This window comes from Balaenoptera borealis (assembly GCF_965194805.1).
Source record: "Balaenoptera borealis genome assembly, chromosome: 1".
Lineage (NCBI taxonomy): Eukaryota > Metazoa > Chordata > Mammalia > Artiodactyla > Balaenopteridae > Balaenoptera > Balaenoptera borealis.
The window spans coordinates 176,024,310-176,039,231 of NC_138860.1; the positions used below are offsets into that span (position 1 = coordinate 176,024,310).

At 49.7% G+C, this 14,922-nt stretch overlaps 1 protein-coding gene across 2 annotated transcripts in view; it reads left to right on the top strand.

Moving 5' to 3' along the window:
• Window positions 1–735: 735 nt before the first annotated feature.
• The window catches only part of TCEA3 (transcription elongation factor A3), a 36,233-nt gene continuing 22,046 nt past the window's right edge, over window positions 736–14,922 (top strand). Inside the window, exons 1-5 of one of the 2 annotated variants that reach the window (XM_082367159.1) lie at window positions 736–965; window positions 6,017–6,079; window positions 6,839–6,944; window positions 7,425–7,560; window positions 14,564–14,626. In XM_082367159.1, the coding sequence (XP_082223285.1) occupies window positions 897–965; window positions 6,017–6,079; window positions 6,839–6,944; window positions 7,425–7,560; window positions 14,564–14,626 (437 nt within the window). In that variant the 5' untranslated portion in view covers window positions 736–896. The remainder of the gene's footprint in view (window positions 966–6,016; window positions 6,080–6,838; window positions 6,945–7,424; window positions 7,561–14,563; window positions 14,627–14,922) is intronic. The other variant, XM_082367160.1, reaches the window with a different exon arrangement.

A 14,922-nucleotide genomic window follows, 5' to 3' on the forward strand; every position in this document is an offset into this window, starting at 1 on the left:
GGGACACTTGGAAGGTCCTTCCACAGGAACACAGATGTGTGTGCACAGCTGTGGAGGCATGATTCTGTTTCCTCCCTTCCAGATCTAATCTCATTGGGGAGGCAGTGTCCTGACCCTGACTAAATAAAGGGCACATGCACCTGGACACGGATTTCTCAAAGTCTGGTGCACTTAAGAATTTCCCAAGCCCTCACTACTCAAAGTGTAGTTGTGGGGCCAGCAGCACTAGGGGAGCTTGTTAGAAATGCAAAACCTCACTGTAACAAACAAAATTGAGGGCAACAGTGGGCCTGGATACACGCGTGTGCAAGAATAGTGAGCACAGGGTAGGACAGAATTGGATTTAATGATCATGCAAAATAATGTGATTCAAGCGTACCAAACTGCCTCCACCTGGGCATAGGCATGAACTAGGTCCGCCGGCTTTGAGCTGCAACGGTGCAGAGACACGGGAGCCCAGAACTCTTCTGGAAGCTCCCGGGGCACCCTCGGGACAACAACAGCCTCTTGTGGCCAGGGACGACGGCCTCCCCATTCACCAGAGAGCCCTCCTTCCCAAATCTCCCTTCAGCTCCCGGCGCCCCAGGACCGGCCCGAGGTGAAGGGCCCGCTCTCGCAGCCTCGTCCCTCTCTCGGGTGGCCCGACTGGCGGGCGCGGGCAATCTTTGCCCCGGCGAGTCCTTGAAGTCTATATTTAGTGCACGCCACCCCTCCCCCACTGTCGGGAGGCAGGCGGCCGAGGGGGTGTGGGGGGAGAGCCCCGCCCCCGCCGGGCGTGTGTGTCGGGTGCGTCTGGGGCCCGCGCGGCTTGCGCGCCCTCAGCCTTTGCGCCTCCGGCCCCCGGAACCCGGCTGCCGCCCCTGCGCCCCTCGTCCCGCCGGGCGTCGCGGGCCAACATGGGCCAGGAAGAGGAGCTGCTGAGGATCGCCAAGAAGCTGGAGAAGATGGTGGCCAGGAAGAACACGGTGAGGCTGCAGAGTTCGGGCCACAGCCCCAGTCCCCGGGAGGCGCAGCGCGTGCGAGCCCGGGAGTCCCGGGGGCGCGTGCTGGCTGGGCGCCCGGGAGGCGCGTGCGGGACTAGGGGACCGGAGGGAGGCACGGCCGGGGCAGGGCTCGGCGCCCCTTGGCGACTGCTGATACCTCGGGGTGGGCGTGTGCATGGCCCGGGGCTCCGGGGTGGACCGTGCCGGCCCCAAAGACTGGGCTTGTGCACGTACGCCTGGACCTGCAGGGTTGGGGCCCCTGGCTAGCTTGTGCAGGGCCCGGGAAAGAGAGTGAAGAGACCGGCAGCTGGAAAAGGACTCTCGAAGCCCCGGGACTCGGCGTGTGCAAAGCCCGGGGAGCGGCGGCGACTGCGGGACGGGGGAGCCGGAGACGGGGGAAAACAAAATCCTGGGTGACCCGAGAAGGGGAAAAGAAACTTGAACTGATGAGGGGTGCTGAGCCGCGTCCACCCCACACCCCGGGAGTGGATCTGGCAGAGAAAAGCGAAGGGCCTCGGATCCCGCAACCCCACAGCTTGAGGCTCCAGGAGCTGCTCTGTTTGCAACTCTCCCTTTCCTTGGCCGCGGGTTGGGGCCCAGGCGGGCGGGGGCCGAACAGGTGTCGGGCAGCCGCTGCGCCCATGGGGCCCGCGGGGCGGGGGAAGGGGGACCGGCTGCAGGCCCGAGCTGAGGGGCGGGGGAGGCTGGGGGGAGAGAAGGGCCCGGAGGTTGCGGGGAATCAGGAATGGAGGCCTTACCTGCGGATCCCTGAGCGCTCAGTGCCAGGAGCCCTTACTGCGGGCCGACTTGAAGTTAATGTTTGATCCTCCCTGTGATCTTTGCTCAAGTTGGCTGCCACCCTGTTGCCTAGACAAGCAAACTTGGCCTTGGGACGGAGAGGGCTGGAGCTCACCAGGAGAGGGAAGAGAGAGGAGGGTAGTCCAGCAGGCAGGTCCCTCACTTTGCCCTGTCCCAGGGCCCTCCTCCTCCCACCATCTGTAGGCATGTGCTGGAGCAGGACCTGCGTTTCCAGCACATTCTGTAATCCTAGGAGCTTGAGAGAGGGATGGACCCTAAGGGTGGTTTTAGAGCAGGGAAGAGGGAGGGGTCGCTGGATCGATGGAGTGTCAGGGAGCTCTCCAGTAGACGTGGGCAGTAATGAGTTGGTGTCCATATAAAGACCAGAGCCTCAGTTTCTTCATCTGTAAGAAGATGAGATTACCTACCTCCTGGGAAGGAATGTCACTGCATTTTTGTCTCTGCTGGTGGTGGTGAGGGTGGAAGAGATGTGAAACCCTTAGGAAGACCTGGACTGGTGCTTGCGAAGGCTTAGAGAGTGACTCCTGCTTTTGCACAGCCAGAGGAAACACAGAAACCTGCAGTGTTGGGAGCCCCCATTCTAGGATGCTCCAAAGTCAGTGAAACTGAGCCTCAAGTCATCAGGCTCAACTGGGGGCGGCAGAGCCCAGCCCGGGGCTTCTGAACCAAATTCCAACTCAAGTAGACAGGTTATCCCAGCCCTGCCCCTTGCTGACCCCAGGTTTGGGCCAGGAGATTCTGGGCCTCTGGGTGAGGGGTGCGGGGGCAGCTTAGGGGACCTGAGAAAGGCAGCTTGCCTGCGGAGGAAGGGACCTGCCCTGGCCTCCCCTCACTCCTTTTATGGACCTAGACCCACCACTCTACTTTCCCTCTCTGGCCTCGATTTCCTCTTCTGTGAAATGGGAAGAGGAAATGGTGTCCCTTGGCGAGGATTCCTGTGGAAGTACCCAGAGCTTTCTCCAGGAAAGATGCAAGTCTGGCCTCAGGGTCCCTGTAGCACAGAGCCAGCCTGCAGCCACGTCTGCGCCTGGGTTCTTGGCAGCATCTGGGTGGGCACAGAGCTCTGGGCATGTGACCTAGTAAGGTGGGGCCTGCTCTGGGAGCGAAAGTGGGCCCGCCCAGTGGTGGTTAGGGAGAGGAGGACACACTTCCTGTAATAAGACGGATCTTCCACGTTGCAGCTCAAGCCCGGGGTTTACTGCCAATTACTGAAGTCCCAGCAACTTAGGGCTTTTGTCAGATGCTGGGAGCACACAGCAACTGTAACAGCTTCAGACTTACAGCCAAACAGCCTCATGATCACACACAACAAACATAACTACGTACATGCAGCCACACACAATATAGCTAAACAAGCAACTATGAACATAACTACATAAAAGATGTGGTTACTGACCATGACATGACTGACACACTGACCATTATATTTGCAGAAGGATACACAAAGACAACTACACACATGCCTACACGTGTGCATGCACACAATAAGCTACACCCCAACATGCAAATCTACAAACTTAGCAGACAGCCACACTTACACGTTCAGACATGTTATGACACGACCATCATCCCTCAAAGACAAATAAACACATTATGCTTCGAGCAGCGTACACACAGCAGCTCCGCACCTGGACCAGAGATACTGCTGGCTGCGCATCCCATTCGTGCATGCAGAGAGACACAGCTGGCAACATTTGCACAAGGCTTTGTGAGTCCAGCTACAACCCAGGCTCATGGCTGTTCTCCAACATGACCCAGTTATACAGTATGACATGCAGAGGCACACGCCCAGTGGTGAGCTGGAACTGGCTTAACACTGTTGAACTTTCAGGAATTTTGCAAGCCAGTTGTTAAATACAGCCATTATTTTTAACATTAAATTATATGCTTACAATTAAATAAATTATATTAAAAACATAGGTCATAAATACTCCAAAATCATCACTTCCGTATTATTTTATTGCATTTTACTGTCATCTATGGTCTGAAGGTTATTTACTTCTGTTATATCAATATGGTTTCGCATCACACATCTCTTCCGAATACCTCCTTCAGGTCAGTCACAGCATATTGGTATCTTGACATTGGCCATGGGAGGAGTATTGACACCACAGAAATGGGCAAACACTACGAATCAATTTTTTTCCTTTGAGAACTTGTCGTTAAACATTGACCAACATACCCCTGCACTTACCCATGTTGATATTTCATGATTGCACACGTCTAGCCAGACCTATGTCCATACCTACCTACATGGTTGTATATTGGGTGGAACCCGAAAGGCCTAAGTTTGAATCCCAGCTCAGTTCCTATTTCTCTTCTCTGAAAATGGGATAATGATTCTGGAAAAATGGGAATAGTAATAGGACCTACTTCATGGGGTCATTGAGAGAGTTAGAAGAGATGATGCATGTAAAATACTTAGAACCGTGTCCAGCAGATAATAAGCCTTTAATTAGTGGTACATGCAGGCTTATGTGCCCACAAGTTCACATGCACACACATCCACAGGTCACACCTTGGAAAACAGACTACGAACCCAAGTTCTAAGGGAGGCTGAGGACTGACAGAGGGCAGCTCTTGGGATGTGGCCCAGGAAGACTGATAGGGAGGGGCTTGGCGGCTGGCAGTGCACAGTGGGACCAGGACTCGGGGCATACAGAACACAGTCAGCTGGTGCTCCCCAGGGAACCTGTCTCAGGACAGGAGGCCGGGGCTGGCTTCTAGGAAGTGGGTGGAAAGAAAGAGAAGGCTGAAATGGGTGAGGGGTTGTTCAGGGCCTGGCAGCCAACAGCTTTTCACATCCGAGTCTCCTTTCTTCCCCTCCCACTCTCCCCTCCTGCCTTCTGCTTTCTGCTTTATTCATTCACTCAGGGAGATGCTCCCTGAGTGATGAGATCAGTATGCTGAAGCCGGAGGTCTCAGAGATTAAACAGTCCTCTTCACCGGAGAGAAAAGAAAGTACATGTCCACGCAAACGCTTGTACATGAACGTTCCCAGCAGCTTTATTTGTAATTGCTGCAAACTGGAAACTACCTAACAGTCCCATTAACAGGTGAATGGATAAACAAATTGTGGTATATACATGCAATGGCAAACAACTCAGAAATAAAAAGGAACTGTGGATCTGTGCAACAATGTGCATGAATCTCAAAATGATTACACTGAGTGAAAGAAGCCAGATGCGAAATTCCATTACAGTCACTTTCTATAAAATCCTTAAAAAAATGCAAGCTCATCTAGAGGGGTTGGGGGTGCAGCGAGGGATGTATAACAAAGGGGCACAAGGAGAATGTCGGGGATGCTGACTATGTCCTTATCTTTTTTTTTTTTTTTAATTTTTATTTATTATTTATTTATTATGTTTATTTTTGGCTGTGTTGGGTCTTCGTTTCTGTGTGAGGGCTTTCTCCAGTTGCGGCGAGTGGGGGCCACTCTTCATCGCGGTGCGCGGGCCTCTCACTATCGCGGCCTCTCTTGTTGCGGAGCAGAGGCTCCAGACGCTCAGGCTCAGTAGTTGTGGCTCACGGGCCCAGCCGCTCCGCGGCATGTGGGATCCTCCCAGACCAGGGCTCGAACCCGTGTCCCCTGCACTGGCAGGCAGATTCTCAACCACTGCGCCACCAGGGAAGCCCTATGTCCTTATCTTGACTGTGGTGATGGCTTCAGGGGGGTATATGTAGGTCAAAACTCATCACATTGTAGCCTACAACATGTGTGTTTTATTGTATGTCAGCTATACTTCTATAAAGCTGTTTAGAAAAAGCCACAGTCCTCAACCTACAGACGTTCCCAGTTGGGAAGTGAAGGGAGGCAGATACAGACATAAAAGCAGAAGCAATAAGCCATGAAGCAGTTAATTTTAGAGGAAGAGATGGAGAAGGGAAGAGCATGCCCAGTGGAAGGAACAGCAGAACCAATGGCTGGGGGTCAGGGTGAGTGGGTAGGGCTGGACCCTGGCTCAGAGGGGCTTGAACCCAGCTGGGTGGTGGGAGGTGAAGTTAGAGGGCTGGTTTGGGGCAGAAGCTTTTTCTTCTCTCCTCCTTCTGTTCCTTGTCTGTCCTTCGACCACTTGGCTGCCTGTATCCTGTCACTGGAAAAGTCTCCTCCCTACCTCCTGCCACCCTCCTTCCCACTGAGACCACACAATGGTCAGAGAGGGGCCTGGGGCAGACCCCACGGGCCTCAGCCCTCACCTTGTGGCCTCCCACAGGAAGGGGCCCTCGACCTCCTGAAGAAGCTGAACAGCTGGCAGATGTCCATCCAGCTACTCCAGGTGGGTGGGGATGGCCAGTGCCTGGAGTGGAGGGTGACTTTGTGGGGCAGGGAAAGACCCTTTAGGGGGAGCCCTCCAAGGATGGGGTCTGGGAGGAACTTCTGAAGGGAAGGCGGCAGGATGGGATCTTGAGGTACTCTGGGGGTGGGAACCCAGGCCTTTAGATGATGGCAGGGTAGCTTCTAAGCCCTCGGGGCCCTCTGGGTCTGGGGGAAAGACTGACTTGCTTTCCTTGTGTACCCCAATTCCCAAGGCCCTGGGCCTGTGGGATCCAAGAGGCCAGTGACTCAGGGAGAGGGAAAAGCCCCCCATTTTTAGATCCTCCATGTGTTACCCATGTAGCCCCCAAACTTTACCAGAAGCTCTTGGCCCTGAAAAATTAGCACATACCCAAGCTGTAGTAGCCAGAGCTGTGTCTTAAGCTGAAACTTGAACTCAAAGACACCAAGGGGCAGAGAATGGGGAGGAGTCCTGGTCATCAGCCAGACCCACCGCCACTGCTCCAGCTTTTCACCAGAGCCGCAGTTACCCATCCCTGCAGGGCACTGGGCCTTGGGCACTGACCTCACTCAGGACAGCAGGTCAGGGCCTCGGTTATAAGGTCAGGGTTATTACCTCAGCCACAGGTCCAGGCTGGGGCTCGGGAGAGGCTGGGCCAGGGGAAGGGGGTGATTGAGCTGGGGCAGGTCTTGCCAATTAGGGCAGCCAGTCCAGTGGGTCCTGATTTCCAGACCGGCCACTAACCCTCTCGCTTTGCAGACCACCAGGATTGGAGTTGCCGTGAATGGGGTCCGCAAGCACTGCTCTGACAAGGAGGTGGTGTCCTTGGCCAAAGTCCTCATCAGAAACTGGAAGCAGCTGCTGGGTGAGAGGGGCAGGGTCGCTTGGGCCAAGTTTTCCTCCCAGCACCTGGATGGTCAGTGCCCGGCTTACAACAGGCACTCAGTGTATGGTTGTTGAATGACTTAATAAGTGACAGATGGCCTCTAGTGGGACTGCCAATGCTTGTCTAAACAAGTGGGAGATTTGTAGATGGGTGGGTTTTCCTGTACATGTTCCTATGTATATATATCTGTGTGCTTGGGTGTTTATACATATCTATATATACACATTGATATGAATATGTGCATAGGTGTGTGCAAAGGTCTTTCTGTCCCCATGTGTCAGCTTCAGTTTGCACACACATGTGCATATTGGATATGCACTTGTTTCTAAACAGGTATTTGTTGGGGGAGGGGGAGGCTATCTCAGTCCCTGACCTTTGCTCCTTCCTCCCCAAGTCCTGGGTTGGGCTGAGACAGAGAGTTAAGGAACAATATCACCATTTTGTTTTTACACTCCCCAGCACCCCCCAAAGGAGAAAAAAGAGAGGAAAGAGTAAAAGCAAAGAAGAAGGAAAAAGGGCTTGACTGTTCAGATTGGAAGCCAGAGACAAGCCTTTCTCCACCAAGGAAAAAACGAGTGGAAGAGCCTAAAGACAGGTATTTTTTCTGGGATGGAGAGAAGGGAGCTGACACTTGTCACATCCTATGGCAACACCTCTGTTTATATAACTTCATTTAATCCTCACACACCAGAAGGTGGTTATTGTTATTATCTCCTACAGTGCCCCCTCTGGGGGTCTTCTTGGCTCAACGAGACAGACTCACAAGACCCAAACAGGCCATCCCTGACACAGGCTTTGCCTAGAAGGATTCAGGGACAGGAGATGCACTGTGCCAGCAGGGTAGCCTCAGGTGTTTCTCATCACCAAGAGTTCTCATAGGGGACCACGCAGCGTCCAGAGCTATTCTCTGGCCCACCCAGGTGACATTCTCAGGTGCAGAGAATGAGACCACATTGGGTGGGAACCCCCTGACTTAGAAGCCCCACGTCCTAAATCTTATAACAGTCCCATAGGCAAAGTTTCCAGGATCCCAGCAAGGGCAATGACCAGTTACAAGAGCAATGACCACTGCACTCAGGGTAGCCCAAAAGCCGTGGTTTTCCACTAATCATTTATAGTTCTTTCATAACCCTTCCTGTCTAGACACAGTTTACCAATCAGCACTCATTTGCACTAGAAGCAACGCTGCCTAGTAGTACAGCTGACGTTCCACCTTTGTCAGGGTTCCAGGTAAATGGGGCTAGGAACTTACTTGTCCACCGAGAAGGAAAAGTGTTTTGTTGGCTCTTTATTCAAATTGCCATTTAGCGATGCGGAAGCTGAAGGTTGGGGAGCAGGGCCTTTCCCAAGATCACACAGCCATTATGTGACAGAGTGGGATTCCCATCTTTGTCTGTCAGACCCCCAGACCTCTGCTGAGGTCTCAACACCGTGCCCATTCCCCTTTGCCCACCCCAGCCAGGGTCCCCCAAAATGCATGACTTTCTGATAGACCCAAATGCCTTATCCATGACAGTAGATAAAAGCCTTCATGGATGGATTAGTAAATCCTACCTATTCCCTGTGTGACTAGACAGATCACTTAATTCCTTAGGGAGGGGGTCATCTAATAGATAAGGGGGTGAGACTAGATAACACTGAATGGTACCTGATCGTACTAGATAATACAGATAGTATCGTGATATACCGACATTTTTAATGTACATACCTTTTTTGCCAAGTATATCCACTACAAGGAATTCATTTTAAGGAATTAATCAGATTAAACATACAGATGATATGTTCTGTGTGTAACATTTTTCAGCTGACATTACTGAAACATTTTTTCCTCTGAACCCTTTTTAAATGAATGTTTATTATAATTCTATGAAATAAGTGTTTTTAGGAAATGATGCTATAAGGGGAGTGTTTCTTGACCAGGAGGGAGATATACCTCCACCACACTACTCCCATTTTTAGTTGTAAAAATAACTGTGGGGCAGAGGAGATGTTCCATGCTACTCTTCCCGCAATGCACAGAATAGTCCTACACACCAAAGAACCATTTATTATGTTCAAAATGCCAATAGGGCCCCCATGGAGAGAATGGAAGAATATTTAATGACATGGAAAAATATTCACTAAGTATTAAGAGAAGCTGTGTACTATATAGTGTACTATATACTATGATTCCATGTTTATAAAAATTAAATAAGTGAATTTTATGTACATGCATAGGAAAAAAGACATGAAGGATATACACCAGGATGGTAATAGTGATTATTTCTGGGTGGTAGGATTGAGAGGTTTTTTTCCTTGTTTTCTTCGTCGTCTTCTTTTTTTTTTTTAAGATTTATTTTTATTTATTTATTATTTATTTTTGGCTGCATCGGGTCTTAGCTGCGGTATGCGGGATCTTCGTTGAGGCATGTGGGATCTTTCGTTGCGGTGCTCAGTCTTCATTGCGGTGCGCGGGCTTCTCTCTAGTTGTGGCGTGCGGGTTTTCTCTCTCTAGTTGTGGCGCTCAGGCTCCAGGGCGTGTGGGCTCTGTAGTTTGCGGCATGCGGGCTCTAGTTGAGGCGTGCAAGCTCAGTAGTTGTGGCGCGCAAGCTTAGTTGCCCCGCGGCATGTGGGATCTTAGTTCCCTGACCAGGGATTGAACCCGTGCCCTCTGCATTGTAAGGCAGATTCTTTACCACTGGACCACCAGGGAAGTCCCTCTTCTTCTTTTTGCAAATTTCTGTATTCCTAATATTTTCCCAATAAATATGTACCAATTTTGAAATGAGAAAAAATAATGAAACCATCTTTAAAAAAACAAAAATGTATCTGTGTGATTGTAATTAAGAAGAGCTTCATATTCTATGTTTTACAATAAAATTTTTTCATCTGTATTGTTTTATTCACAATGATTCTGTATTGCTTTTGAAATCAGAACAACAGTACTTTTAGGGTCTTCCTGGTGGCGCAGTGGTTAAGAATCCGCCTGCCAATGCAGGGGACACAGGTTCGAGCCCTGGTCCAGGAAGATCCCACATGCTGTGGAGCAACTAAGCCCGTGCACCACAACTACTGAGCCTGCGCTCTAGAGCCCACGAGCCACAACTACTGAGCCCATGCACCACAACTACTGAAGCCCGAGCGCCTAGAGCCCGTGCTCTGCAACAAGAGAAGCCACCTCAAAGAGAAGCCTGCGCACCACAACAAAGAATAGCCCCTGCTCGCAGCAACTAGAGAAAGCCCGCATGCAGCAGCGAAGACCCAATGCAGCCAAAAATAAATAAATAAAATAAATTTTAATAAATCAATAATAAAAAGTAGGAAAAAAATCACTCACATCCCCGCCACCCCACAACAATCACTATTAATATTTTGGTCTATGTTTTTTCTATTTTCTCTTTGTTTTCTATAGTCATCATCAATTTGATAGTCTGCTTTTTAAAATGCAGCAGTACTTGTCAAATGATTCTGTAATCTTTTGTATGTTCTATTGCTTTCATTTTGCTAACTTTGCAATTGTATCCCACTTGGAGAAATCCTGATTGGCATTTAACTTTTCACATGGCGTGTTTGGTTTTCCCAAACGGGTTAGAAGGTTGGCTGCCAGGGATCCTGTGAGCCACTGTGCCCCGCACGGAGTGAGCATTTATTGAATACTGCTAGGGCTGGCTGTACCATTGCAGTCCCCTGTGGAAAATTCATGCTCTGGCTGGTCTGGCCATGTCTGGAGCAGCTGTTTGGTTCTGAGCACCTTAGCAAATGAAGCCTCAGGATCTTGTGAGATGTAGTTGAAAGACAGAGGCTGAGGTGACCAAATGGTATATGGGACTAATCTGTGGAATAGCGAGTGTAGACGTCCGGGAACAGATGGCAGCCTGAACACAGGTGTTTCCTTTTGCTCTGTCCCCAAATCCCACTGAATGATCAGCAAAGGGATTTCTTTTAAAGGCCTACAAGGACAATAGGTAATGGCAAGGAGACAGTTGGAAAGCAGAAAGCCAAATTCTGGGCTGAACTTAATCACTTACACACACCCTTAGACTCTGAGACTCAGTATTATGGCCTAAGCGTCATTATCTCACTATATATAAAGTGTGTGTGTGTGTGTGTGTGTGTGTGTGTATACATACACATATATATATATCCTTCTAGAATTTTTCCTATGCATTTACCCATGAAATACGTATTGTATTAATAAAATGGAATTAAACTCTATGTTCTATTTTGTAGCATTTTCACATAATATATTTATTTATATCAACGGTGAGTCACATTTTATAAAAAGTTTAGAAAGTCAAACACAAGAAGAAAATAACAAATAACACTGTTAACATTTTGATGTATATCTTTCTCATCTTTTTTAAGAACATATAGAGAGAGAGTTGTATTTTCTTAATAAAATTGGGACCTCACTATGTACTGTGTTGTAACCAGCATTTTACATTTAACAACATCCTGGGGCATTGAATTGTTAATGCCAGCTCACTTTTCACAGCTGGAGCTATGAGATAAAGCTGTCACCACGGCTGAGCAGACAGTGGTCCCCCCACCTTGCTGGGAGAATCTAGTGGGCAGGGGTCCTATTTCAGCTCAGTTGATGAACTTCCTTTCTTTTTAGTTTTCTTAATGACAATTCATTATCATTATTTTTTATATAAACACTATAACCACATTAGTGAAATGTAAAGTAAGAATTAAAAATATTTCTTCACAGTTTGCCACTTCTGACAAATGAAACAGCTTTCATTTTCTTCTCTTCCCTCCCAGTCCTGATCTACTTACATACATAATTTCCCAATTCCTGTAGGCAGAGTCTACAAACTATTACATCCCTGTTCATTTATCTTCCTAGTGTATTCTAGGCATTTTCTCACGTTCCTGAATAGTTTTCATAATGATCATTTGCAAAAACTGCAGAATATTTCCGGTTTGTTCTGAAAGGAAAAGCAATGAGGAAGGGCCAGAAGATGGGGAGTCTCGGGAGATGTGGGGAGAGGCTCACATCTTCCCTCCTTTCTCCCGCTGCAAGAATTTCAGCTTCCGGCTCTGCCTGCACCTGTCCATCCCCATGGGGCACTCGGGGAGGAACCCCGCAGAGGAACTTCCAGGGCCCCGTGTGGGACTGTGAAGGAGGGTCTCTGCTCCTCTCCCTTTCTGCTGCCTCCCCCTGTGTTTAAGCTGGGGCAAAGGTCCGGAGCTGGATGAGTCTGGTCCACAGGATAGTTAGAACTGGCCCCTGAACCTTCCTCACCCACTGTCTCCCGGACCACCTGGAGGATGAGATGGGAGCTGGAAATCCATGCAGGAACCTTGCATAATCTGGAAGACCAGAAATCAGATACCTAGGATTATGGAGTATTGAGGACAGCTTTGTGGTGGGAACTGCTGTAGGGATGTTAATGATCTAAATTCTTCTTCCCAGCCAGCCCCAAGACATAGGTCCTTTTCTCTCCATTTGACAGATGAGGGAACTGATGCTCAGAGAACATGACCTGCCCAGGGGCAGGGCTGGGATTACAAGGCATGTCGTTGCCTCCCTTTTTAGAATGATAAATGTCATATATGTTTGTATGCGTGTAGAAAAAGATTTGGAAGGAAGGACATTAAACCTAACAGTTGTTACCTCTGGGCAGGTTTCTTTTTCCACTTTTTAAAATATTTCTTTACTGTTTGACTTCATAGCATTCAGCAACAAACATTTATAAAGCACCTACTCTGTGCCAGGCACTGTTCTATTCACTTGGGAGAAGTCAGTTGAATATATTAGATTGGGCCTCCCAGAAGCAGACCCTGAGACACGGATTCAAGTGCAAGAGGCTTATTTGGGAAGTGATTTCAGGAAATGCAGACAGAGGAGTGAGGAAGTGAGACAGGGAAGGGAAGGGAACTGGCACAGGGTGTGTTCGTGAGCAGGTTACTGCCCTGGGTCACCAGGGCTTAAATCCCGCTGGAGAGCAGTGGAGAACACACCTCAACTGACCCTCTTGAGGGCTGAGGAAGCTGGGGTATTTGCCCACGTATTTCCACGTGTCTGGTTGAGGGCTGCTCCTGGGGCTAACTCCCCAGCACTTCCTGCCCACCGGCCTCCTGGCGCTGGCTGGCACGGAGAACTCCCTGGGTCAGAGGCCCAGGGGATTTTGCAGGAGGAAGCCCTTGGGCCCCAGTGCACTTGGGAGAAGGAGTGCCCAAGGAGTGATGTGGGCCCAGCAGAGACAGCGTTCACCACAGTGAACAAAACCCACCAAATTCTGCTCTTTTGAAATTTACATGAGGGGTGCTCAGACAATGCATAAAATAAGTAAACAAATAGTCTGTTAGAAGGTGATACTTGTGCTGGAATTAAAAGGAGAGCTGGGGGACTTCCCTGGTGGCGCAGTGGTTGGGAATCTGCCTGCCAATGCAGGGGACACGGGTTCAAGCCCTGGTCTGGGAAGATCCCACATGCTGCGGAGCAACTGAGCCCAGGTGCCACAACTATTGAGCCTGCGCTCTGGAGCCTGCGAGCCACAACTACTGAGCCCGTGTGCCGCAGCTACTGAAGCTCGCGCGCCTAGAGCCCGTGCTCCGCAACAAGAGAAGCCACCGCAATGAGAAGCCTGCACACTCTAACGAAGTGTAGCCCCTGCTCACTGCAACTGGAGAAAGCCCACGTGCAGCAACAAAGACCCAATGCAGCCATAAATAAATAAATAAATAAAAATTTAAAAATAAAAAGGAGAGCTGGGTAAGTGACCTGGGGAGTTACAATTTACAAGCAGATTAAAATGATAAAACCAAAAAAAGGGGAAAATGCATTCTACCGTATAAAGACTGTAGCTACATGTATTTTGGAAAATGGGGGGAAACTTTTCCCTTCTAATCCCATCACCCTGATATAACCATGGTTAGCATTTGGATGTATTTTCTTTTCATCTTTTCCCCTCCTAAGCATTACTTTTCTTGCCTGACTTCAGACACAGTATGCATCTAAATTTGGGCCCTGCTTTTTTCTTTTTCTTTTTGGCCGCACTGTGTGGCATGTGAAACTTCCCCAACCTGGGATTGAACCTGTGCCCCGCTGCCGCGGAAGCACAGAGTCTTAACCACTAGACCACCAGCAAAGTCCTGTATCCTGCTTTCTCACTTGCCGTTTTAAACCCAGCTCTTCTAGCTCCAAGGCCCACATGCTTCTCTCCTCCTCTTAAGGTGCCCACAGGAGAGTCTGAAGCTGATCTTCTCCAGCTCCTCATGAGAATTGACAATCCCAGGAATTCCAATCCATCGATTCCAGCTAGCCAAGGCCTGCCTGACAGCAAGGAGGAAGGGCCTGCTGAGAATTAGTTATTAATAATTAGTAACACATGACATAACACATGTAACATATCTGACACGTATTAGGTGCTTGGCAGATCTTGGTTTCCTTCCCTCGTATTACTTCATTTGATGGAGGGTAGGTGAGGGTGACCAGCCAGCACCCCCTAGAGCTCTCCCTCCCAGGCAGCTGTGGCCCAGATGGGCTTCGTCATCCTCAGCGCGGCAGGCCTGGCTCCAGGATGCCTTCTCTCCGGCCTCTGAGCTCTCTAGACCAGTACTCATGCTAGCCTACGAGAGTATGTCATCTCCAGTTTCTTTTCTTTCAGGAGAGACTCTGTGGACTCCAAGTCTTCGGCCACCTCCTCTCCAAAAAGACCATCGATGGAAAGGTAAAGGGAGCCATGGACTTCTCCACCCCAGCAGTCCCGTTCAGCGTGTGTGTCTCTCTCTGTTTTACTGGAGGAAGCCCGAGGCAGGGGAGAGGAGGAAACGTCATCTCTTACGTTGCCTCTGATTTCTAAGACCGCACAGTAAGACTGGGTGGGCCTCTGAATCAGAGGTGTGGCTCCTTCACTGGGGTGGCTGACCAATCACTATTGCCCCATCACTGTTTGGGGAACATTCTCAAGGTCAAGTTGAACCCAGTGAGAACGGGTCTTGAGAGACTGTACCTGGGCTGGGATCT